This window comes from Glandiceps talaboti, chromosome 12 (assembly GCF_964340395.1).
Source record: "Glandiceps talaboti chromosome 12, keGlaTala1.1, whole genome shotgun sequence".
NCBI classification, from domain to species: domain Eukaryota; kingdom Metazoa; phylum Hemichordata; class Enteropneusta; family Spengelidae; genus Glandiceps; species Glandiceps talaboti.
Window position 1 is genome coordinate 13,583,482 of NC_135560.1, and position 25,411 is coordinate 13,608,892.

Below are 25,411 nucleotides of genomic sequence, written 5' to 3' on the forward strand. Positions count from 1 at the left end.
GTTTGTCCCGTGTGATAATCTCCCAGCAGATGAGAGATAAAGCAAACTGTCAATGTAAGTGATCTCTCGCCAATTATAAGATTAGGAATGTTTTAATTTACATAAGATGAGAAGAATAGACAAGGCATCTTTATTTAGTCAATAAAGAAAAGAGAGAATTACATACAGCCTCAGACTGCTAGTGGTCTGAGATATAGCTGAGAGCAAAGTAACCAGGGAAAGAAAAAGAGATAGTTTTAAAACTCAATGAAAGAATTGATCAATATCACACACAAAATAAGTTATATTGCACCACAAAAATTGATCATTCAATCGATCAATCATTCAACCAAATAATAAACCAATCAATCAATAAATCAACCGATCGATCAATCAGTTACATGTTCGCTGTCCCCTGTGGTTAGACATGCCCATAATTCATAGATGTTGACAGTATCGTAACATAGTATGATAGGCTAAAACTTGCTGCTATTCAATCTACACACATTTCTGGATGAGTTGCTCACGTAGATTTGATGTCCCTTCAGAAAAAATTCCAAAAGTCCAAACTTTGCTGTAGTCCTATAAACAAGTGATATATAAAAATTTCCTGTATATTTGATATTAAAGCTATATAAACATCTACATGTATATGATGAAAAACCAATTCAACTTTCAAAAAACCCACTGACTCTTCAAACCAGAAATATCATTACACAGACAACAGGACATCATATGTAATTTCATTGACAAACACTTAAATTCTTCAAATTGAAATTCATGTGTTGGTAAACCATTGTATCGAAATTAACTTTTGTTCCAAACACAAACTGAAGTGTGCAGTCTAAAATTTCAGGCACAACTTTCAAGTTTGAGCTTTAATAACAAAAGTTAAATTCTATACCACTATTCCATTCTCTGAGAATTGAATATCTGCCGGTGTGTGTATATTTTGAAACAAAACCATCCATCTAGATATACACACATAGAGTAATACTTTAAATGCACAAACTCATACACTTGCACACCAAACAATACACATATATACATACATACGTATACATACATACACACATACATACACACACACACATATACATACATACATACATACACATAAATACATACATACACATATACATACATACATACATACACACATATATACACACATATACATACATACATAAATACACATATATACATACACAAATACAAATATATACATACACATATACATACATATATATATATACATACACACAAATACACATATATACATACACATATACATACATACATGCATATATACATACATACACACACATACATACACACACACACACACACATACACACACACAAGGAAGCCAGGTTTGGTTTCACAATACATAGCCAAAACTTATGGAATGAACTGCTGTATGTTGTTGTATAGAGCTTTATTCACACAGATGTAAGGACAGCACTGTATTTAATGGGTTCAACAGGCAAGGCTGATTGAGACACAGAGCAAGTTCATAAATACATACAATACATACAGTAAGTATTTACAGAATGTAATACCATCATCTTTAGATGCATAATGTAAGGTTGTCTAGTCTAGACAAGACAAAATACAGACACATTTACAAACTACAAATGGTTTTAAATCAACCACATCTCCAGAACACCCTAAACGGTGAGTAGAATAGTACAGCTGCTAACCATGGCCAAACAGAAATAACTAATCTGAGGCCCAGTTATTACATAATTATATCCAGGGTTCACATATTCAAATAGGTCAATTGATTTGTCTTTTTATTAATATACCTATGGCATTCATTGTACTTCGTGGTATAGATACAATGTATGACATGATGGCGCATGACTTTTTCTCACGTGTACAAGTTTGATCGTTTTCTATTGTGTAGCTCTAAGTTTCACAATATGGCATTTTTATGTACATTTATGGTAGTTATCTCATGGTAAATGACAGGTGCCAAGTAAATTCATAATGGTTTATAGTGTAGGAGAGAAGAGTGAGAGAGGGTCAAACTGATTATGTGTGCACAGATGGGGTTTGTATCCTTTTGCCAAATGAAGTCAGTCAGTGCGACCTGATGTAGTATAAAGTATACGCTACCTCCCCAGCTGCTGTGTTGCTGTAACTTAACGACATAACAATTACAAATGCACTACATATGAAAAGTAGCTAGAAGGTGGTGATAGTGGTGGGAGGCCCTCAACACTAGGATTGAAAACTATGCAGCAGTTGAAGAGTTTCACTAAAGCGACAACAGAAGTCAGATCTCAATTATTCTGCTTCTCATTTTCATAAAGAGCTATTCTTCCATGCTAACACACTCATGCACTTCGTTACATTACCCCCTTTTTTGACTGTATTTGTTTAACCAATGGGTCAGTACTTGAAATGCAACTTTTCACCACTAGTTAGACAAATGATTCCTAAAAAATATATATATAAAGATTTATACATCCTCTTGACCACCTCCATAGAAGTAGTCCACGTCTTTTGTACATGGCTAATGAGGAACATGGTGATTTAACGAGATTCAACAGACATTTCTCAGGATCAGAAAGCATGTATTTCATTTCAAACCCATGATTATATGGTGTACATCACTGGTGCGATGACTTCACTTGCATTCCGTCCACTATCCAATCAACTTGTAATGATATTTTCAAAGGTCCTGTTCAAATTTTAGGATTACAATCAATGTTTTAAGAGCTCTAGAAAACATTGGTCCACTGAGAATACAAGAATAATCCTATGTAATCATTATGGCTCCACTGATAAGCCAGCACTAATGTGAAAACCAAGGATTGAAACTCTGGCGTTTAAAAAAAGGGTTGATGTATGCTATACTGCAAGTGGATAGTGAAGTAAGTTCATCAAGTCACAGATTCAGTGATGTACACAGGTTAAACTAAGATAGCTGACACAACAATTTGTATCACCTACTTGACAAAAATAAGACTGAAGTCAGCAGTAAATGCATGAAGATTGTTGGTAAGGTAAATTGTTTAATATTTCATATATATGCTCATGTTGGTCACATGCGCAACCTTCGTCACATTACTCTTTTGATAACAGTTTTTCCCTGCTTTGTTTTCAACACAAATTTCACTACACCAAACTGCAAACAAGGTTCCTAAGGGTTACTTTTGTTTTTTTTATTCCATGGCTACGTTTGTAGTTCATTCATTTCAAAAACTACATTTTTTTGTTTGAATCTTGGCTTGTAAGTTATCAAATTGGAGGTCTTTAACTACTGATAACTGGGTCCCTGTGTACTTGACATTACATTTGGTTCACATTTCTTTCGTGTCATGTCAGCTTTCTAAATGTCATTTCAAGTCAGTTGCTGTTTTGTCAGACTGAACTGCTCAGACATTGCAATTGCACTAAAAAAAAAACACACACACAGACACACACAAATAAATGCAAGCTAGCTCACTGTTTTTACCATGTTAAAATATTTTAACACCAAGTCAAATCTGGTCACCAGTGAGGTTTCAATGCGTCTTGACACACAAACACAGCAATATGTTCAATCTTTACATACACACTCAAACTTCTGTCAGCATGTTGTCATTTTCAATGCTTACCATTGACAATGTGACATACATTTCACCATTAACAGTGAATGTTGATAATATGCCTTCTTTAAAGTTTGCATAGTAGCACGACCAACTACTGAAGTGAATTAGAAAGTTTCTAATGGCCAACCCCCCACCCCCCATGGTTTAGCCCAGCCAGTTGTGAAAATGTGACATCTCTAGTGCAACACACTAAACATCATGAAACAATAACAATCACTTATTTTTTAGACAGCTGACACAAACACAACTTAGCAGAAAGTTTTGGATAATTTTTGTTACACACAATTCTCTATCATAACGTTGTACATCCCTTTGTACTTGCTTGACAAGTACCCAGAATTCTTTGCTAACGTATAAAACTAGCCTCTTCACTGTGCTGTCGAGATACGTTGTTAGCTGGTTGTACCTCCTAGCCCTTGTAGTCTCTGCTTGTGTTGCGAAAAATTTCAAACAATTCACATAGCCACACCCCTAAGAGTCGTTATCATGGTTATCCAGCACCCGTAGGGTTAAATTTACATAAAGTATATGTAAATAATATGTAAATTGCCATATCATGTAGCATACTGGTTACATATTTACACACTGATTCATGTGAATAACGATAGTCTGACTGGTTGTCATGGTTGAAAGGACTGTACACTGTCATCAACAAGGCTATTGGGCAATTTTCAATTCGTTAGTATCAGTTTTGACAACATAATCATCATAAGTGGAGAATACGAAGGCTAGGAGATACGACCAGCTAATGATGTATCTGACAGCGAGGTAAATAGGCTAGCACAAAACAATCACAAGCGGTACTCCAATTTCTGTATCTCAACATGTAGAAATACTTGTAAACAATGACTCCTTTGTTCATTGCCTTGCTCTTACATTCTAATACAAGAGAATAACTTTTTAAGAAAATAGAAAAAAAAAGTATTCTTACACAAAACATGATGTACTGGTAAAACGATAAGATTTCATATTCACGTTTTCGAGTCAAGTTTTTTTTTTATCATTACGGTAAGATTTCAGATTTACTTGGTTCAAGAAAAACATGTCGAATGACATTGTTCTTGAAAATTGTTGTGTGTATTTTTCCGAGCCAAGAACATAAAGGTTACACTACACAATTTGATGACAGAAGCTCGGTCATGCTTGTTGGGTGTCGAGAGTTTTAGCCATCTAATAATTTGAAAGCTGAGACAAGAAACACAACTTTGGTATCTTTTTTCAAATATAAAGTACCGGGTAAAAAGATACTCTCAACCTTGCCTGGTTAATCTGTTCTTATAGTTGCACTTTTTTTTTATATACTGATGTCATGCAAGAAATAATTTATGGACATACACATAAAAACCTTAAAATTCATTTGTCAAAAGACAATGTAAGTGTGGGTTAGATATGATTGGACAGCAGTCTAGGGGGATCATCAATTGATAAAGGCAGTTTTGTATTGCACATTTAATAACCAGCTATTTCCAAAGGGTCCACTGATGTAGGGGGTGTAAAAGAACGGATTCTACATGGACCTGCATGTATGAATCTTGCAGTTTAGGCTGAAGCATTTATTGCTTGGTAGTTTGACTTTTTCTCTTTTTTTTTAATTTCTTTTTTTCTTTGTTTTCATTTTTCTTTTTACTTTGGAACATGCCTTTTTAGTAAAACTGTCGCAACAACAACAACAACAAACAAGAATCATTTACAAAGTGTATATAGAATCTTTCTGTATCTATGTATGTATGTCCAGTTTGATTTCTCTTTTTTGTTTCAATGCTGGAAGACTTTTTAACAACTACCCAACACCAGTACTAATCATGTCCACACAATTGAACTAACACCTGGGCAGCACAGGGAAATTTTTTTTTTATCAACTCATATTATAGAAAATAAACAAAACCTACAAAATACAAGCAGCACACATGATCAAAATACAAAATAAACATGACACAAGTATTATCTGGCACACATTCAGTGTTTCTAATATCTACAGGAATGCAATAGTATATATATTTCCATCACACAAAAAAGTACAATATATAATCTCTCCTCCGGTAGGTTTACGTAACAGATTTTGTTACAATTTCTAGTAAAATCCTCCCCACATCTGCACTACTAGATTCTGTACTGTACGGACTCCTTGATATTCATTTTACCAGTGTTTTTTTGTAATGAATGGTAAGGTGGTAAAACCCAAACTTCACCAGGTAAACCTGGAGATTCCCAACCAAAGTCATTGTAAATCAACAACGTATCATGTAAGGAAAGCTAGGTTAGTTTTACCACATTTCCCTTCTCTATTACCGAGATTAGCAGATTTCCCTTCTCTGTTATTGGGGTCCCAGATTTCCCTTCTCTGTTACTGGGTTCCCCGATTTCCCTACTCTGTTACTGGGTTCCCAAGTTTCTCTTCTCTGTTCCTGGGTTCCCAGATTTCCCTTTTCTGTTACTAGGGTTCCCAAGTTCTCCTTTTTTACCCGAGGTCTCAGATTTCTTTTCTCTCTTACTGGGCTCACAGATTTCCCTACTCTATTACTGGTTTCTCAGATTTCCCTTCTCTATTACTGGTTTCTCAGATTTCCCTTCTCTATTACTGGGTTCTCAGATTTCCCTTCTCTATTACTGGGTTCTCAGATTTCCCTTCTCTATTACTGGGTTCTCAGATTTCCCTTCTCTATTACTGGGTTCTCAGATTTCCCTTCTCTATTACTGGGTTCTCAGATTTCCCTTCTCTGTTACTGGGTTCCCAGATTTCCCTTCTCTATTACTGGGTTCTCAGATTTCCCTTCTCTATTACTGGGTTCTCAGATTTCCCTTCTCTATTACTGGGTTCCCAGATTTCCCTTCTCTATTACTGGGTTCTCAGATTTCCCTTCTCTATTACTGGGTTCTCAGATTTCCCTTCTCTATTACTGGGTTCTCAGATTTCCCTTCTCTGTTACTGGGTTCCCAGATTTCCCTTCTCTATTACTGGGTTCTCAGATTTCCCTTCTCTATTACTGGGTTCTCAGATTTCCCTTCTCTGTTACTGGGTTCCCAGATTTCCCTTCTCTATTACTGGTTTCTCAGATTTCCCTTCTCTATTACTGGGTTCTCAGATTTCCCTTCTCTGTTACTGGGTTCCCAGATTTCCCTTCTCTATTACTGGGTTCTCAGATTTCCCTTCTCTATTACTGGGTTCTCAGATTTCCCTTCTCTATTACTGGGTTCCCAGATTTCCCTTCTCTGTTACTGGGTTCACAGGTTTCCCTTCTCTGTTATTGGGTTCCCAGATCACCTTCCTCCGTTACCAGTGTTCCTAAATTTCCTGCCTCTTGTTCCCGGGGGTTCTCGAATTTCCCTCATCCATTACTGGGGGGTGCCCATACATTAGCAAAAACACTGTACAGGTCCTTATTAAATACAATACCAATAACTCCGTTCTTCGACTTCAGATTTCTAGTAAACCATTTGTCGTGGAACTCTATGCTCTGCATATTTGAAACCGATTGGACACCGTGGTACTGTGTGACCTCTCACAAGATATGACCTGTGACCGATACTCATACCACTGAATCTACACAATGCCACCATATCATAACTTTCCCTCGTAACATCTTTCTACCATCAAAACACAGACATCTTCAACAGAGCTCCAAACATACCTTCAATATCTCGCATCTTGTGCATACAATTTTTTCTCTTTCAAGTAAAAAACCTGAGCTTCCTTACAAAAGGGTGTACAAAAATAATAGAACACGCCTGAACATTTTAAGAGACTTTCATAATTCGAGGAAATACTTTCTGTCTTTCACTACTCTAAAGCAATACAAAAAAAAAAAACTTTTAAAAAGAATAAATAAGTGTCTGTGCCAGACAAATATCAACTTATACTATTATTTTTGTAACACCCTATCATCACTTGGTTTCAATTTGTAACAGATTGCCGTCACAGTCCATTCTTGTATTGTGTGCCTCTCAAAGACAGTAGAGGAGAGCAAAATAATTCCAAAAGCAAAATTTCAAGAATTACACTGTACAGTATCAAACTATTATCTCTTTCTGTTTATTTTTCTTCTGTTATCTTTGTATTATATTATTATCTCCATATACACTCTATGTGACATAGTTTTTTTTTTCTTCTCTTCACGCTACTAGTCAAGTCTATATATATATACACACACACATCACACATCCTGGAGTGGCCCATTCATTCATTCATCCATCAATCAATCCCCCTCTTTGACGACGACGGCGACAACAACAACTTGCTGGTTGGTACTGCTATATTTTAGACGGTAGTTTGTGTTGGAGTGTTTGGATGTAGATTCATGGTTTCACAAACCCAGCCTGCAAAATCAACATCTTCTGTCTCCGATTTCTTTATAAATGGATGATTCTGTGAATGAACCACAGTAAATTACACAGTCAGAAAATATGCATATCACGGTGGCGGATGTTTTGAACAAACATCAATCTTCTATCAACGTTTCACTTATTTTTGCATGGAATTCAAATTTTTGTATGTCTGTTTTTTTTTTTGTAAACAATAAGAAAAATTGTGCCAAGGGTGTTGTACACTACTGATATTGAAATCTATGTTGTTATTGTTATGTTATGTTATGTTATGTTATGTTATTGTTTATTAAGGTGTCCTATGTGAACTTAACAAATTACACAGTACATAAATAAAATTTACAAAAAAAAAAAGAGCCACATCCAGCCCTCTGGCTTATAGGACACAAAGAATATCAAATTAAATACATAAATAAATAAATAAATATCACATAATCTTAGTTGTAAATAACAGTTTTCCTAAGGTTAAAGGCCTTGTGTAAAAAGTTTGTAGTATCAATGGGATATTTCATCATTAAATGTTGTCGTTCATCGTATATTGTTATTTTACAAAGAAGGTATTCCTTTTGGTATGTAGATCTACCAAGTACTTTTGACGTCTTAACTTTTTACAAAAACCCAGAAATAGTATGTGTATCAAAGATTGCATAAACATCGGCTAAACTTTCTTCAAATATGAATTATTTTTGAGGGGTGGATGATTCATGGCTTTGATTAACAATGAAATATATGTCACAACTGTTTTAAAATAATCCTAGGAATCACCACTTACCATTAAATACTTGAGATCTGCTCTTTCTAATGGGTTCTTTATCAAACTGATGGGGGGAAAGCATATCGTATAATACACATAAATATATCAATATAGTAATGTATTCAAACAGTGATTATCACAAAGAGGGAAGAAATCGCTTATTCAGAAAGCTGGGGGGGGGGAGAGGTGGGAGACTGTGAGAATGAGAGGAAAAGCAACAGGGAGAAAGGAGAGAGAATGAGAGAGAGAGAGAGAGAGAGAGAGAGAGAGAGAGAGAGAGAGAGAGAGAGAGAGAGAGAGAGAGAGAGAGAGAGAGAGAGAGAGAGAGAGAGAGAGAGAGAGAGAGAGAGAGAGAGAGAGAGAGAGAGAGAGAGTGTGTGTGTGTGTGTGTGTGTGTGTGTGTGTGTGTGTGTGTGTTAGTTACATGTACCAATATGTCTGATTAAAATCCATGAAATTAAATGTCTTGAATAACTCTCTGTACAGATACTTATTACCATCTCTCAAAATACAGTCTTTCAAAAGTATGTTTAATATTGCCATTAACCTAAGCAGATAGAATTTTTAGCTAACTTTCATTTTTAGCAAGATACAACATGAAACAATCGTGAGCTGTTCCGCCAAGGGTGGTTAGTAGGTAAAATTTACAAGAGTTCCCCAGTCATTTCAACATGGTCCCCCTACCAGTGTTCTTGTTAAGGGTGGCAAGTAGTTAAAAATCTACCTGTGTTCCTAAGTCAATTTACACGGGTTCCCTACCAGTGTTTTTTGTTGAAGGCAGCTAGTAGGTAAAAATCTACCAGGGTTCGTAAGTCATTTAATCAAGTTCCCAAAAACACTTTTACCCCTTACCCCTTTTCTGTTACTGGGGTTCCTGAACCATAGCAAAAAAATGCTGAGGAAATACATACAAATCTTCTATACCATGTACACATATCAATGGAGTTTATTTGAAAGAAGGCTTTCGCTACTTACCAATTATTAACAAAGTCTACGAATTCTTCTGAAAACACGATACTGGGTAACCTAGGTGGTGGCTGTAAACACAAAACAAAACATTGCTTAACACGTGACCTTGGAATACCATTTATTGATTCATTGAATTCCATTGTTTGGACTTCCCTTGTTCTAAAGACAATGTATGTTGACACAAAACCTTAAAAAACGTGAGTCATGTAAATTTTCGATGCACCAATCTATTTGACATGATCCTGTTCCTAAACACATTCAATTTCAAATGAACATTTGTCCCAGAAATCTGGAATCAGGTGTTTCCCAGAAGTTACATAATGTACTTGGTGCAACACAATTAAGTGTAATCCATTTCCATTGTAGAATAGAGGATACACTGTAAACCATTGAATCAATTTTAACTGGTAACAGATGTTAGTACAAGGACTTGTAGTGTGTAAGATACAGATATTCCTGCCACACTATCAGCCAGCGCTCATCGTCTGTACTATTCTATGGGACTACATGTAGATCAAAAGAGGTAGATCCCCCTTGAACTTGCGATTAGAAGTTCAAACAGAGGTCATTAATATGTAGCTTAAAAATCAAATAGACAGAATAGTTTCTGCTTCTGTTGTTGTGGTGATATTTCTTAATTGTTTGTACTTGATAAAATACTAGACTTTGGCTGAAACTTATGTTTACTATTGATGTAAAATTAGGTGGCTGGTCTCATAAATCACCATTGAAAGGCTAACATCATGGTCAGTTTGACACCTATTAGAACATAAGGATATTTGATTGGCTGCAACACAGTCTGGTTGCTGATGTGGGAAATTGGGTGAATTAGCACAGTCATAGTTAAGAAGCCTGATAGGGTTGAACAACACAATGTATCTTACAATTTAAATGACTTGCTGAGGGGCGTAAATCTGTCTCAAATTTTCAAACTCGTACCATATGTACCGATATTCAAATTGATCAGTTGCCCTAGAAGTTGGTCAATTCTAAGATTGTATAGGGGGTGGGTGGGGGCAACTAGTTGCTCGACAACTAATTTTCATCTCCCTTTTCTCACAATGTACAGTTAATGCATTTCAATATTACTGTAATTTATCTTAAACATATCTCTGAGAATAAATATATTATTAATATTATTATGATTATTATACCATGGGCATGCCAAGTTATTGTCTTTGAAGAGAAAACATGGATGACATAACCCTCACGACAACTTATGTCTACATATGTACATCACTGGTTCTGAGGTGCTCAAAATATGATTCAAGACGTTCCAAATCACGATTGTGTTTCTCGATTTTTCATTAATTATGCTTGAGAAGGTATAATTATATTATTCCTCAATATTTTTCTTCATTCAGCCAGAAAAATACTATGTAACCCAAAGGTTTGTTACTACTTGTCTAGCAACTCGTAGTGACAAGGCCCCTTAGGTCACTTGTATTTTTGAAAGAAGAGAAATATTGGGGAATACTATCTAATTATCAAATCACAAACTGCATACATTGTCCTTGTACTCGTACTGTTAAGATTTTTCTTGATAAAGTCACAATTTTACAGGTGCGGTTATGTATAGTCTGTTAGGTACGCCAGCCATGACAGGGCACCCTCATACATTGGTTTACCTCTTCTCGAGAGGAGGCCATTGATGGCAGAAGGACACGACACGACATATCTTACAGTCTATGTTAATTGTTAAGTATTGATAAAACACACGTCCCAGACAGGGAGATACTTGATACAGAGTGAAGCATCAATTTATTTCACATGTTACAGTACATAATACACAATCACACCAAGATAATGTGCTTACTCACCTCATTGACAATATATTCAAGTAGTTCAAATATTGCCATTGGCCGTGGTCCATCACCAGCCATTCCAATACCTGATACAAAATAGAATTGCTACTGTTAATTCTCAGTACCTGCAATAGCATATTATCACCTCACACTAGAGTGTCAAAATAGAACAAGAAGGTCAATTTATTCTCAGTACCTGCCATAGCATTTCACCTTTCACTAGATGGTCAAAATAAAACAAGAAGGTTGACCTATTCTCACACATGCCTATATAGTAATGCATGTGGTGGCGTCGACCAAGAAATCAAATGATTTTATGATGTGCCTTTTTGGTAAAATTACAATGTCATAGCACTCAAGAAAGACAACAGGGTGACATCATAACTAATGTGACATCACCAACATATCATTAAGAATTTGTATGAGTACAGTTAATCGATATACAGTTGTAGGGTAGTATTTTTAATTCTCTTCTTTCACTTACTTGCTTGCATACAAGTTGGTTTTGGAAACCCAGCCAATGTTAATGTGCAAGTTTTGAAACGAGGAAAGTTTATACGGAGCTTATTGTTTGATAGTTGAAGACAAGACAAACTTACCACTTGGAGGTCTGCCCTTGGGGACTGGAGTACTTGTGGAGTCATCTTCTAGTGGAAGATCAAATATTTTGGCCATTTCTATTTTATCTGGTGGTGGGATGGGGTAGCGTCCAATTCCCATTTCCACCAATGACAAGCCCATGCTCCAAATATCGGACTGGACATTATAGTTTGTTCCTTGAAGTCTTTCAGGCTGAGCAACGAACCAAAAAAACAGTATTAAATCATACATGTTCATTAACAAAATATTTTTTTTAACAAAAAGAAGATATCAATGAATAAAAGTTGATTCAGGCCAATTTTCGATAGGAAGAAATACTTCATTCAAGTTTTTCTGTAGTTTTCATACCAAAATGTAGTCATGTTACATAGGTGCATGATGATATTTCTCTTGTGAATTCTATACCATATTGACGGTCAGACCAAATATAGCCATACAATACAAGTAGCATTTTTACTTTCATTATCAAAAGACCTGTACACAGTGCTTTCACCGAGCACTGGCCAACAGTCTGGCTTCTTGCCTACCCATGTCCAGCTACATTTAAAATGTTTATTCACTCTTTATGATGTTTATGCAACTAAATAACTTCCATTATGGGTTCATGACCTTTAATTTCAGCCTACACTATATTTGACTATCAAAACATAGAGTATATACAATACATGTATACCCTTACATCTCAATTTGAACAAAGCTGAGCAGTGATTTTGATTACTGTTCTTTTTTATTGCTGCTCTACATCCAGGTTGACCCCTTATCTTTTCTGATTTGGACCGCTACTCCAAAACCCGAAAGAAATCCTGTACAACATTATGAACCGTAACTAAATTGACAACTTACAGACATATATGATCTGGTTCCTACGAATGAATTGGCCATGGAATCTATTAATTGACCACTAACACCAAAGTCACACATCTTGATCTCTCCCCGGGAGTTTACTAAAATGTTTGACGGCTTTACATCTGAAATCAAAGAGACATGGACATACAAATCAATAACCACATGATACATATAATATGTGTGTAACCTTGTAATTTAATTTACAAAATTGTTTTTAAAAGACACCCTGACAATTGAGAGGTTCATACACATTTTGCATCCATAATGTTTACAGCCTGTAAGAACACACTGCCTCGTTCCATCCTAAGTGACATTGTCTTTGTGAAAGGGAGGCTGACAGAGAGGCATCGCATGATGTCGTGTATTACAGACTCAAAAGTTTAGTAATCATATTAGTCATTAACACAAAATGAGATTTATATGAGGACTAAGGACGATATTAAACCACAGTATTATCTTCTGTTTCTTTATAGGAAAGCATTGCATGTGTATTTATCGCCCTTTTTTATTTCACCATTCCAGGCATCAGAGGCCAATATGGTCGCTAATAGTACTTTCACTCCTATCCTTTATACAAAATGTACATGTCACTAATAATTTGACTCGCATTGACAAACTATCTCTGCGCAGTACTAGTTCAGATCACATCAGCTCAATACCCAAAATGAGAATTTTACACTATATAACGTCTAGACCACACAGATACAGCTATAACTTATTGCATATAATCTGCTAATCAACCCTGACTTCCAGTTTCTGTTTAAGGTTTTATCACGCCTAATTAAAAGAGAAAACCATGTTTAAATACCCAGTTCATGGAAGCTTACGCAATCTAATTATTATGCTCCTCACAAGACATCAACTACATGTTTCATATGAATACTAAAACTCCTACTTTTCCACTCAATTCAGAAACCCACTTCTTATTTTTTCTGTTGTAAATATAAATATCTTAAAATGTATAAATACCTAGTCTTTTAATAATCACATATGTATAAACGGCGTCTCTAGTTTCACTAACCTGATAGAGACGTGTGTGGCAATGAAATATGTGCATGTCTGTAACCAAGGTTGCAATGGTTGGATGACCTATACTAATGAAATAGCCCAAAGTAATGATGTCATCAGTTTAAAAACTGACAAGGGATACATATACTATTAGAGATAAGGTTGCCAGTATAGATGGGATTTAAATCCTGATGGGGTAGAAATGATAACCTTTGCTGTCCTCATTCATTTTATTCCTACAAATAACTTCCTGTACATTTAACATTCTTTCTTGCACTATTTTAAAGCTTATAAATTTTAGCAGAACAGTTATTTTCAAGTTTAAGTTTTGATACCCGTTATTTTGGTACAATACACTGCATCACCTTCAAATCTTATTACAGTATGGATTCACACCTAACTATAAAACAAATGTACCTCTAGTTTCTCACAATTCACCAGTGATAGGGATTCTAATTTTTTTTTTTTTCAGATTGATTTATTTTGGTGAAAGCCTTTTTCCGGGTAAGTAATTAAAGTCGAAATGAGCTTAGAGTCAAGACACAATCACTATAATTTCACATGACAACTAAAACTATTACTGTATAAATTTTTTAAATTACTTATACCTACCAAGTGTCAATATGAACACTAGCATTATTAGACCATACCTGATCATGGTAATTTTTTTTTGTACTCAGTAAATCTGAAGTACAGTATAATCTGGCCATACTAACTCCATATCAAATACTTATATATAGTCCCATGAAATCAATGTTAGTCTTACGTCATAATGCTCCTCATATGATTCCACGGACTAAAAATTCTTGCCGGATTGCACTATATTCTTCATCACGTATTGAAAATCAGTTCAGTTCTAAAAATAGGACCCGACGGCTATGCAAATTACGTAATCACATGACCTGTCGCGAGGTCAGCTTACATGGTACCGGTCATAATGTGCTGTGGTTTCTCAACCAAAACTATTGGTTATAACCTTGTGATGTACATGTATTATCAAATTTAGTTTAAACGTAAGTAGAATTTGTCTGAATATGACTTTTGTTCCATCATTTTAATCATATTTGCTCGGGCTGTGTATTAAGCTCGGAGCTCTGAGCTCAACAGAAAATTGGAAGTGACTTTAGTAAGTTTGCCAGCTGCTACATCGATAATCTACATGATTTTAGATAGACTAAAATTTATTAAATAAAAATAAAAGTACCTCAACATGTCAAACTCATGCCACCCAAGGATATATGTAACATAATGTGTGCATTTACGTTATGAAAGCAAACAATTATTACGATAACTTGCTTGTAGTGCAGGACTGGCAGGAACACTCGAACAGTAGGGAGAAAAATAGTTTGGTAGAACAGGGGTGATATGGGTTTTTGATCTGCCCTGATTGACATCACACAGGTGAAGATTTGCACGTGTTTATGTGATAAAGCATGTAACACAACATGAAGTATACGAAAATCTTTACAAGTTCAAGATCACACAATTTTTGCATATTTTAATTTCCTTTTAAAACTGCACTACCTGGAATATTCCTCTCTTTTTTTTTTTTTTTTAAACTGCTTTGTTACATATCATGACATTCATAATACCCACTGAACAGTGCTGAATTACCTGTGGGTAAATGTATTTGTGCACACAGTATTGTCCCCAGGATTTGTTGATACGATATCGGCTCATTAGCATAAATTTACAAGACAAAATAATTATATATAATTATCTCATGACTGGAATGATAGAATGGTATATGTATGTAACTTTTATAAGTGTAGAGTGAGGGATGTTAAAGACAGTTCTCACCTCGATGCATTATCTGGAGTTTTTCTCTCAAATAACTGAGTCCCTTGAGAACCTATTAAAGTGACAAAAAACATAAAGTAAGTGATGTGTGAATGGACATAGCTTGCCCAAAACAGGGTTCACATCTAAGGTGATAATAACTTTCATAAAACTTGACTTGTCTTACAAAAATTGTCAGTCAAGGGACATAATAAGTATTATATCCTACGCAAGCCAAGGTATTATCTTTGAACAGAAAGTATGGCTTATATAAACCTGATTGTTCTACATCAATACAACCCATGTCCACGTCACTGGTTCCGCAGTATCACAAATATGCATCAGAACATTTAAATTTGCCATTATTTCCTTCATTTTTGCTTGATAAAATATGAATATACATTCCCCAATATTTTTCTTCATTCAGTTGGAAAATACTCATGACCTAAGGGTTTGTTATTAGTCAACCTTCAACCTGTAGTGACAAGGTCCCTTTGGATCACTTGTATTTTCTTCAGTTGCACGAAGAAGAATACTGGGGAATAATATCTAAAATATAGTGAATGAATTGGCTATTGATATCAGACATACATGAAAATGTAGCTTTGTGAATGGCAGACACATACATGTACATGTAACTGTTCAAATTCATCCATCCATTCACTCAAATACACCACTATTCAATACAATCACTCAATGCCATTTACCACTCTTGAATAAAATCAGCAGACATGATTGAATAACACTACTTTGTGATTGTCACTCGGGTGATTCGATCAATGATGGTTGTTGAATATTAAGACAATTGTCGATTGTTACAGAGGACAGTCAGTCACTGGTTCTTTTGTTCCGATACATGAGATTCCTGGAAAGTACCAGGTTGTGCTGGTATCATCAGTTTATTTAAAGTGTATCATTTTGTCAATCACCCAATAAACAAACAATACATTCACTGAAAATTGTTAAATTACCAATAATCAGACATTACATGTACATGTCAATTAGAGGACAGTTTTATTTATAAGTAGTATAGTAATATGTTGAAATCACGATTCAATGGGGAGGGGGGGGGACTGATTGTTGGGTGCAGACCCACAAATCAGGTTGATATTGCACCATACTACGTGTACCGCTAAACAAATATGTTTACCCACAGATGATTCACTACTTTCAGGGTATACAATATTATGAGTAAGTCATTATATCTCTCAAAACAGTGTTGAAAAACATTTCAGTTGCAGCCAGTGCAGCTTTCATCTATTTTGCTATTATGATACATATGAAGTATAGGTACAGTATTTTGCTTGGAAAGCACTCTCCTGTGTAAATTAAATTTAATGACATTATAAACTCAAACTACCTTACTGTCTGTTATGTTCACCTAGTTATAATTTTGGTGTTTTGCTATAACCCCCCCCCCCCCCCCCCCCCATTTCTGTTTCTCTAAAATTACATGTAGTTGATATCAACCCTAGTGACGTTCTTCTCTTAAATCAGTCTGGCCACTTTAGTTTGTGTTACTTTTTTGACAGTATATTGTTGAGCTGTGACGATAGGGAACGTGAGGATTATGTTGGAAGTTCTGCTCATTAAGATGATATTCAAATAACAAAAAATGTCACAAAAGCTAAACAAGCAATTTTTAAGGTTTCACTTCCTGAAACCAGAGACTGCAGATTGGGACCTGAACTACACATCAATTTGTGACCTGGGGGATGACTTCTCATAAACTTACCGCAATAGTGATTTTGCCTAGGATTTTTTCAGGTATTCTTTCAGCTTTCTTCAATATGACGTCTAGTGATCCTCCATCCTGTGATAAATAATACAATACATCGTATAAATATGTATATACGAATGAAACAGGCAAGATAAATGTAACACTATTCACCTACATGTACTGTAGGGGATAAAAACACACAGCAACTACACATGTACCAGTATGATTTTCATCACGATATCTTTTGTAATTATACAACATAAAATCATCTTACTGAAAAGGTAGTCAATATGACAAGATTCAAAATGTTACATATATCATGTCACATCAAAACACTTCATGGAGATGGAGAAATTGTGTCATTCTGAAATTTATCAACAGAAGATAATCCATTTAGTACACTGACAGACTGTTCCATAACAGCTGAGCTACTCAAGTGAAGGTACATTCATTGTACAACTTTGTGTTACATCATAGCACATGGTGATTTGAACGCAGTGTACGACACATTACTGACAATCAAATCAGTAATATGCTACATTTTGTATTTGTACTGGTTAGATCAGTAATTACACCTACCATATATTCCATGCAAATACTAATCTCGCCATCACTGTAGAATGATCCGTAAAAACCTACGATGTAGGGGGAATTACAATCATGTAATACTTTCAATTCCCGAATTATCTGGTTTCTAATTGCTGGTTTGATTTCTAAACGAATTAACTGCAAGAAAAAGATGAGATGATCATAATAAAATTACTTTTTTTTTAAAAATTGTTATCTGTAATTACAATGTATATGTAATTACAGACCATCTGTCATGAGAAGGGTAACATTAATAACTACATGTACTACATCTACATGTACTTTGGAAAATTACCATGAAAAATAACCAAGTTTTAAAATGGAATGGATGCGAGTTTATACTTTAGAACCACCTATCAATCATAGTGTGTTGAGCCCACAATTAACGAACACAACCATGTGTACTGTTGAGTCACATTACATTCTGTGTTCATTTCCATATTGAGATCAGACATGGGCTTTGTTGCCAGTGAAAGGGCTTGTATAAGTTGTAACAAAGGATGCAAAATCTGGGAAGATTCACGTAGTTTCCTGAACTGCAATGACAGCAAATGTACTATGTATCACATACAAGTTGTATTTATTTGTGGTCTGCTCATTGTTATGGCAATACATTTGACATACAACTTCCTAAATGACATTTGTGGACGAGTAAAACACCAAAACATATATGTACTATGATATCAATATGCTGCAGTTATACACATAACAATAGTGATTATTTCCAAGGTTTTTTTTTGTAAACTGAAGTACTGTAAACATGTTTGTTTTTCTGTTCTGTAACTGTAAAAATTATTTGCAAGTAAAGACATGTACCCTTCATGACATTCCTGAAGTGTAATGACTACTCCATTTTCAATAGTCTTGATACATGTATCATACAAATGTGTGAGTAGCCAGTTGCTCAACATGTTGCCTGTGTCACCACTACCAAACTACATGTTGTAGAACACAAGATCATGTGCAAGGCTCTATTAAATTAGCCATATTTCAAAAAAGTCACAGTTGCTCCTAGCTACAACCTCTCTTGTCAATTGTTGCCCGTTGAGTCACATACATGTACAAGTTTCTTAATGATAGGTTGCATGTGAAACCTGGACTTTAGGTGACCACCAGATTTTTCCTTCTCACTTTCTTGTCCACAGCTTTCTATTTCTCTAGACCCCCATCCCACATGTTTGTCCATTTTGTGCCATTTTGTTCATGTTGGTCTCAACATACATGTAGTCCTAGTAGTAGTTCTGAGATAACTTCATGGACTTGGGTTTACCTTGAACTGTTTACTACAAGGACATATGTTTTTACAACCTATTTTACTTGCAATACACCGTAACATGTGTATATAATCCATCACATAAATAGACCACTTTGGGACAAATATAGAACACAATAAATTTGTTCAATTATAACTTCCTACATGTATGGAATATCTATTTGTGGACAGGATTATCCCACTGTGAACTACATGTACATGTAGCTCTACTGACCTGCTATATCACTTACATGTAATTGTAGTCTTTTCTCTAGCCAGAAATATCAGCCAGTGTGGCTGAGGTTTGGGATGCCTACATGTAGTACATGTTAAAATTTGGTAAACATTGCATTTAGACTTCCATACCTTACATTATACTTTTGGTAGAGGGTGGGAGTAGGGGTGGGGGTGGGGGCAATATTTGTTTGTACACGAAAAATACTGCCAATTGTGTTGTAGCACAACTGTAAAATTGTTGATATTCAAAATAAAAATAAAAGTTGATCCACATGCTAATCCATATTTGTTACCCATGCCATATGCATCATTATTTGACTGTTGCTATGGGTGTGGTTTTGTTGCTCAAGGCATATTTGCAAACATTTTTTATTGTTTATTCATTTGCCTGTCCAACAGTCATTATCTTTGTAAATTATAGATATTTGGCTGTTGCTATGGGCATGGTCTTGTTGCTAGGCATACATTGAATATACATGTTTTTTTTTAATGTTTATTCATTTGCCTACCTTTTCCTGTTACTTTTGCAATATGAAACACTATTTGGTTGTTGCTATGGGTGTGGTCCTCTTGCTAGACATACAGGTATTTGCATACTTTATTTGAATGTTTACTCATTTGCCTACCCATTCCTGTTACTTTTGCAATATGAAACATCACTGGCTGTTACTATGGCCATTGTCTAGTTGCCAGGCAGATATATTTTTTTCCTTGAACAGTGTCCTAAGTAGAGACTGAAATCAACATCCCTACCAAATACAAGTATAAAATTCTCCCCTAACAGATAGAGACGAACGGACAAGACACTCTTATCAGATCTACACATGTATGAACCTAACATGAATGAATATAGTTCAGCTGTGCTATTAACAGTGTGTTCAAACAATCTTGGTGCCACTAAACAAGTCAAAACCCCATGGTGCAATGGGGGGGGGGGGGTTGCGAATAAACCCATAAAGATTAATGATTTCATGACAAAACTATATAACTTGCACTGTGCCATTAGACAGGGAGTTCTACATGTATGCTTCTAGAAATGTCATTTTTTGACCCACAACGCACACCTCCGGGGCAATCATTTTGATTTGAACAATTTCCCAACTAGACACCAAAAGGAACATCCCTATCAAATATCAAAACAAATCAGCCCAGCCATTTTTGAGTTTAAGTCATGCACACCGTGACACAGACAGAGAGACAGACACCGCACCATGTCTATAGCACTACTGAGCCCCTTATTGGTTCATAAAAAACTACACTTTAACAGGATTCATTCTATTGTCTGGGCAAATTTCACATGCTTTGGCCATACACAAAAATTATGACTTTTTTGTTTTGATTTATCACTTGGTTATTCAACTGAACATGTCAAACTATATTGTTTTCAATAGGTGCATAACTACATATGCCAAAACTGTATGTCTGACAACAGCAATTCAGATGTCATATTGATAGAAGAATGTCTGATTTGCATAACAAAATATATGTTGTTTCTATTGTTTTATAGAACTCACAGATTGAAACACATTGAGCCCTGGCTAGAGAACCCTGGATTTTGTTTCTCTTGCCATTTACAACATGTACAATGTACATGTAATATTTTCAAAGAGGAATATGCTCCAGGGACCACTTTTCATGAAAATCTAAGTTATCCAAATGAAAGTTTGCTCCTAGTCCTTTTGAAATGAAAATAAATCATGTGAATACACCCATCTCATTTCTCAAGGAAATCGACAATCTACTATTTTCACATGGCGTTAACACAATATCTGGCAGCCATTGTGGATTCTACATGTACATCGGGTTGATCTTAATATCATTTTGACTTCTATTTTGATATAAACCACAGCCTTTGCAATACTGGATTTTACGTCTCTTTGTAGATATCGCATGACATACCAATATGCCTAGCAACAATGGTTGTCAAACATGTGATTGTGATCAAGCTTTCACTGTGGCCATGTACAGTCACATTGGGAAGAACAGTGTTGCTAAGCATTTGACACTTTCAGCTTGACATCCCTTATGTGGCTGCTGTGGACGAAATGGCTCAAGCAGGATTTCGTGCTGTGAGATGAAAAATGGCTTATTCATTTGTTACTGTCTCAATACCTGGTCTTTCACAAGGCAACATCATCTTTAGTATGTAAGGTACTGCAAATTGGTTTTGAAAGAAGATAAATTTGCTACAGTTCACTTGGTGTTAAAATCTTTGTCAATCAAACCATTCCGATCCTAAGTGACTTAATTAACTGCAAAAGGAAGGGGTTCTTATGATGATGTTTATACATTGTAACTTTGAATGTACACACACACACACACACACACACACATGTACATGTAAGTATCACTATGGAATGCTTAGAACATGAAGGTCCAGGTAAACTGGCATTTTCTCAGTAGAAAGTTCATTCAACCTAATCAATATGAGTACAGACATTTGAATCATGCCTTAAAGTTTCTAAGATATTGTACAAGTACATTTATTGTATTTTTATGATAGAAACAGTTGCAATTTTAACAAATTTTATTGGACTGTAAAAGGTGATGAAAATATGCCCAGTGTAACCATTTCACAAATTTTCAAAGTAAACAGTACAACTTCTAAATCATGTACAAATCTATGATATGCAAGAAATGACATGATTTTAACATTTACCTTCAAGGTCAAGGTCAGTTTGTATATATTCTAAAAGCAAAGTTCAATGCTATGGTGATATGGGTAAAGACTAGAATCAAGTTTCAATTCCTCATGTATACATGTAGATATTGTACAAATAGTGGAAGTTTACAACTTAAAATGGCAACCATTTTGTAAATCATGTTATCAGCTTGAAGCAAGAGGATGCAGTACTATCTATAATGTTTATTAAAGGGTTTCCGCCACAGATAAATGTACATGTGACTACACCTTTCAAAAAATATCCTTGAAAATAAAACAAAAACACATTGCCAGCTTTTCTCACAAATGACAACATATTCTAGAAGAGGATATGTTATATAAAATGTATTCAGCATGTCATTGTGTGTGCTTGATCAGTGTTTCTACCCTGGTGGTGGTGGTGGGGTAGGGGGGTCTGGTAAAATTTACATACAATACATCTACATGTATAGCTTGTACCATAAATTTGATGGCACTGAAACCCTGGTAAAATACCCTGGGAACTTGGATAGGTTTCACCTACTTAGCACCCTTAATACACTGTGAAACCATTGATATCCAACACACAAATTTAGGTCAACATACAGCAGTGCAAATGACTGGGTTTTACCAGTCTGCTCCTTTCCTGAAGCAAACTGCTAGCAATCTTGTCAATTGCCCTATCGTAATCAACAAGTTCAATTTCATGCAACACAAATTCTAATAAAGTTGTTGAGCAGAAGGTCGTAATTTGTTAGTCTTTTGCAAAGAACAAAATACACAATTTATGTCATAATGATATATACAATTGTATATCAAAGAGAAAATACAAATATTACAAATGAAGTTTACATCTGTGCAACTAAACGTTAATCATCATATTAACAAGTGTACGACATCTGTACATGGTATTATACATGTACGATACACAATGTACACACATGCACACATTAGTAAAAGTATACCCTACATCAGTACATGTACATATATGTAAAGGTAGACATTTTCGCAACTACATGTTAATCAAGTACGAATATACTAGTATACAAATGTATGACATTCATTTATTGCACACACACACACACACACACATACACACCGGGTAAAGCGTCTCATATGCAGACATTTCACTGATATGATTAAATCTGAAATGGATCATGTGACTGTTAATGTAGGGCCAGGCAAGGGGTAGTTTGGATTACATGTAGGTAAAGGTAAATTATTCACAATAGGGGTAAAGACTAAGCTTGTTATTACTGACCAAAGAATTCCTCCTCGTTTTGAGTTAGGTATTTTAGCTATACATCCTGAAATGTTAAAGGTCATGTCACCGACATCAAACACTATAAATTAAACAATGTCACGCGGAAACATTGATGTGGGTGTGTGTTCAATCACAGGAAATGTGTAACAGTAATAATGTATAAGGCTTCCTCAGTTGATTACACTTCTTCACCCAAAGCATCAATCCTATAAATTTGCCAAACAGAATCACATGTATGCAGTCAAGGAGATATCTACAGTTGTACATGTACATGTAGTACCAGAGAACACATACCTTCACAACTACTTGGTGAGAAAAAATAACTAGGGATAGTGAATACACACTGCTACATGTTCATGGGAGTAAAACTTGTAAAAGGGTTGAAACTGAAGTGTAGTAGTTAAAACTTGACTACCTGGCAATCTCCAGTGATCACAATAGGGTGTGCGTGATTGAGCACATGTTGGGTATGGTGGACTTGACTTGCAAGTTACACACAACACCTCGAAATATATGTATCTACTTATCTACTGTGTCACCAGTGTGTGTATAGAAAGCCTGGTACTCACTATATCCCTTTGATCTAGCATGGAAGTATAAGTTAATGGTGGTTGTTCTTTATTTGTGCTTTATTTTTTAATCTAGACAGTAGACTAGAGCACATTTTTCTTGGAAATACAGGAAACACTATTTTCACAGAATCATACACACTACACAGGGTAATATTACAAGTTAAAACTATCCACGCTGTGGAAATATTGATAAAGTAGTAATAAGCTGTTGAAAAAATCTACAGTAAATGTACAATTTGACACTTTTTCAAATGACAATTTTAACAAAAGGAAATATGTCAGACAGGCTGATGAGAAGCAAGAACGTGTGTACAAAGAACCACTATAGTATTAAGGTCAAACGCCCAGAGCCTTTGAATGACAATGACATCACTAATTTCGTAATACTATAAAGACTAACGGGCCGGGCAGAGACATATCTAGCATCTTTGCCACCCAACATGAAATGACGGTCAATCTTGCTAGACTACACGTAATCTGATTTTTTTTTAAAGTCACAATCGTATAAAATCAGTACAACTGTCATATATTACTTTTGGGTACATTTTCAGAGAAGGTAGTAAACCGTACACGACAATCTTACCTTTCTCGCCATAATCAGACTGCTCGGCTTGTGTAAAACTTTTGTCACTACCCCACCATTCCCTTGGCCGAGTTCTTCAACTTTGGAGAAATCGTCCCCATTTAGATCACCAAGTTCATTTAATTTGGCTTTTTGTGTCAGGAAAGATTCAAGTCGTTGTCGTTGCTGTTCATCCAGATCCAATTCATCTAATTTCTTGGCTAAAGCTGCGACATTAGCCGGAGCACAATTTTTCCTACATTGAATATAGATGGTGAAGGAGCGATGTTCAGACATACATTTGGATGTACAAAGTGAAGAGTTGACAAGTAACGTAAATGAGAACACCTAAGAAAAGTTAAAAGATTATATATCACTCAAATCATCCGTGATAAAGGAATTTCAGATTGCTCAAGCGTCAGAAGTATGTACTCACTCAGAACCGCCGCCTGTCGAGCCGTTGTCCGTACCTCCATCTACGGCTGTTAACGTCAAATTTTTTATGTTCTTCTTGCGTGGTTTGTGGGCCATGGCGGCTTGCATAACTTCCAGGACAACTGCTCCTACGACTGCATGTATGCACCGGTGTTAAGACGAATCAGACGTTGCAAAAATTAGCTAAAATTTTGTCGTAGTGCACTCCGACGTACACCCAAACACAGGATACGGGTCAGTTTGATATCCCATAATACAAAGAAAATTGCAACAGCGCATGCGTGGGAACTAGGGTAGAAAATGTAGAAAGATGACAGTCATCTATCTATGCTGCAGGATTTCTATAAATAGAAAACTTGACAGGTCTCTGACCGAGATCGCTTGTTTCAGTGTATGTTGGAAAGGGGATCTATTTCCAGCTTACTTTTTTGTTTTATAATGGTAAAATATCTCTCCTCTTTGAAGATGAATGGCGCAC

The 25,411-nt window shown here is 35.6% G+C and overlaps 1 protein-coding gene across 1 annotated transcript; it reads right to left on the bottom strand.

The window, feature by feature from the left end:
• Nucleotides 1-1,408: 1,408 nt before the first annotated feature.
• Nucleotides 1,409-25,171, bottom strand: LOC144443766 (dual specificity mitogen-activated protein kinase kinase 1-like). Its single transcript, XM_078133312.1, has 11 exons — nt 24,935-25,171; nt 24,520-24,754; nt 17,962-18,108; nt 17,398-17,475; nt 15,684-15,735; nt 12,873-12,997; nt 12,029-12,221; nt 11,445-11,515; nt 9,631-9,692; nt 8,674-8,719; nt 1,409-7,944 (listed from the first exon to the last, which is right to left on the bottom strand). The coding sequence occupies exons 1-11, from the start codon at nt 25,039-25,041 to the stop codon at nt 7,837-7,839; spliced, it is 1,224 nt and encodes a 407-aa protein (XP_077989438.1). The 5' UTR covers nt 25,042-25,171; the 3' UTR covers nt 1,409-7,836.
• Nucleotides 25,172-25,411: the final 240 nt, after the last annotated feature.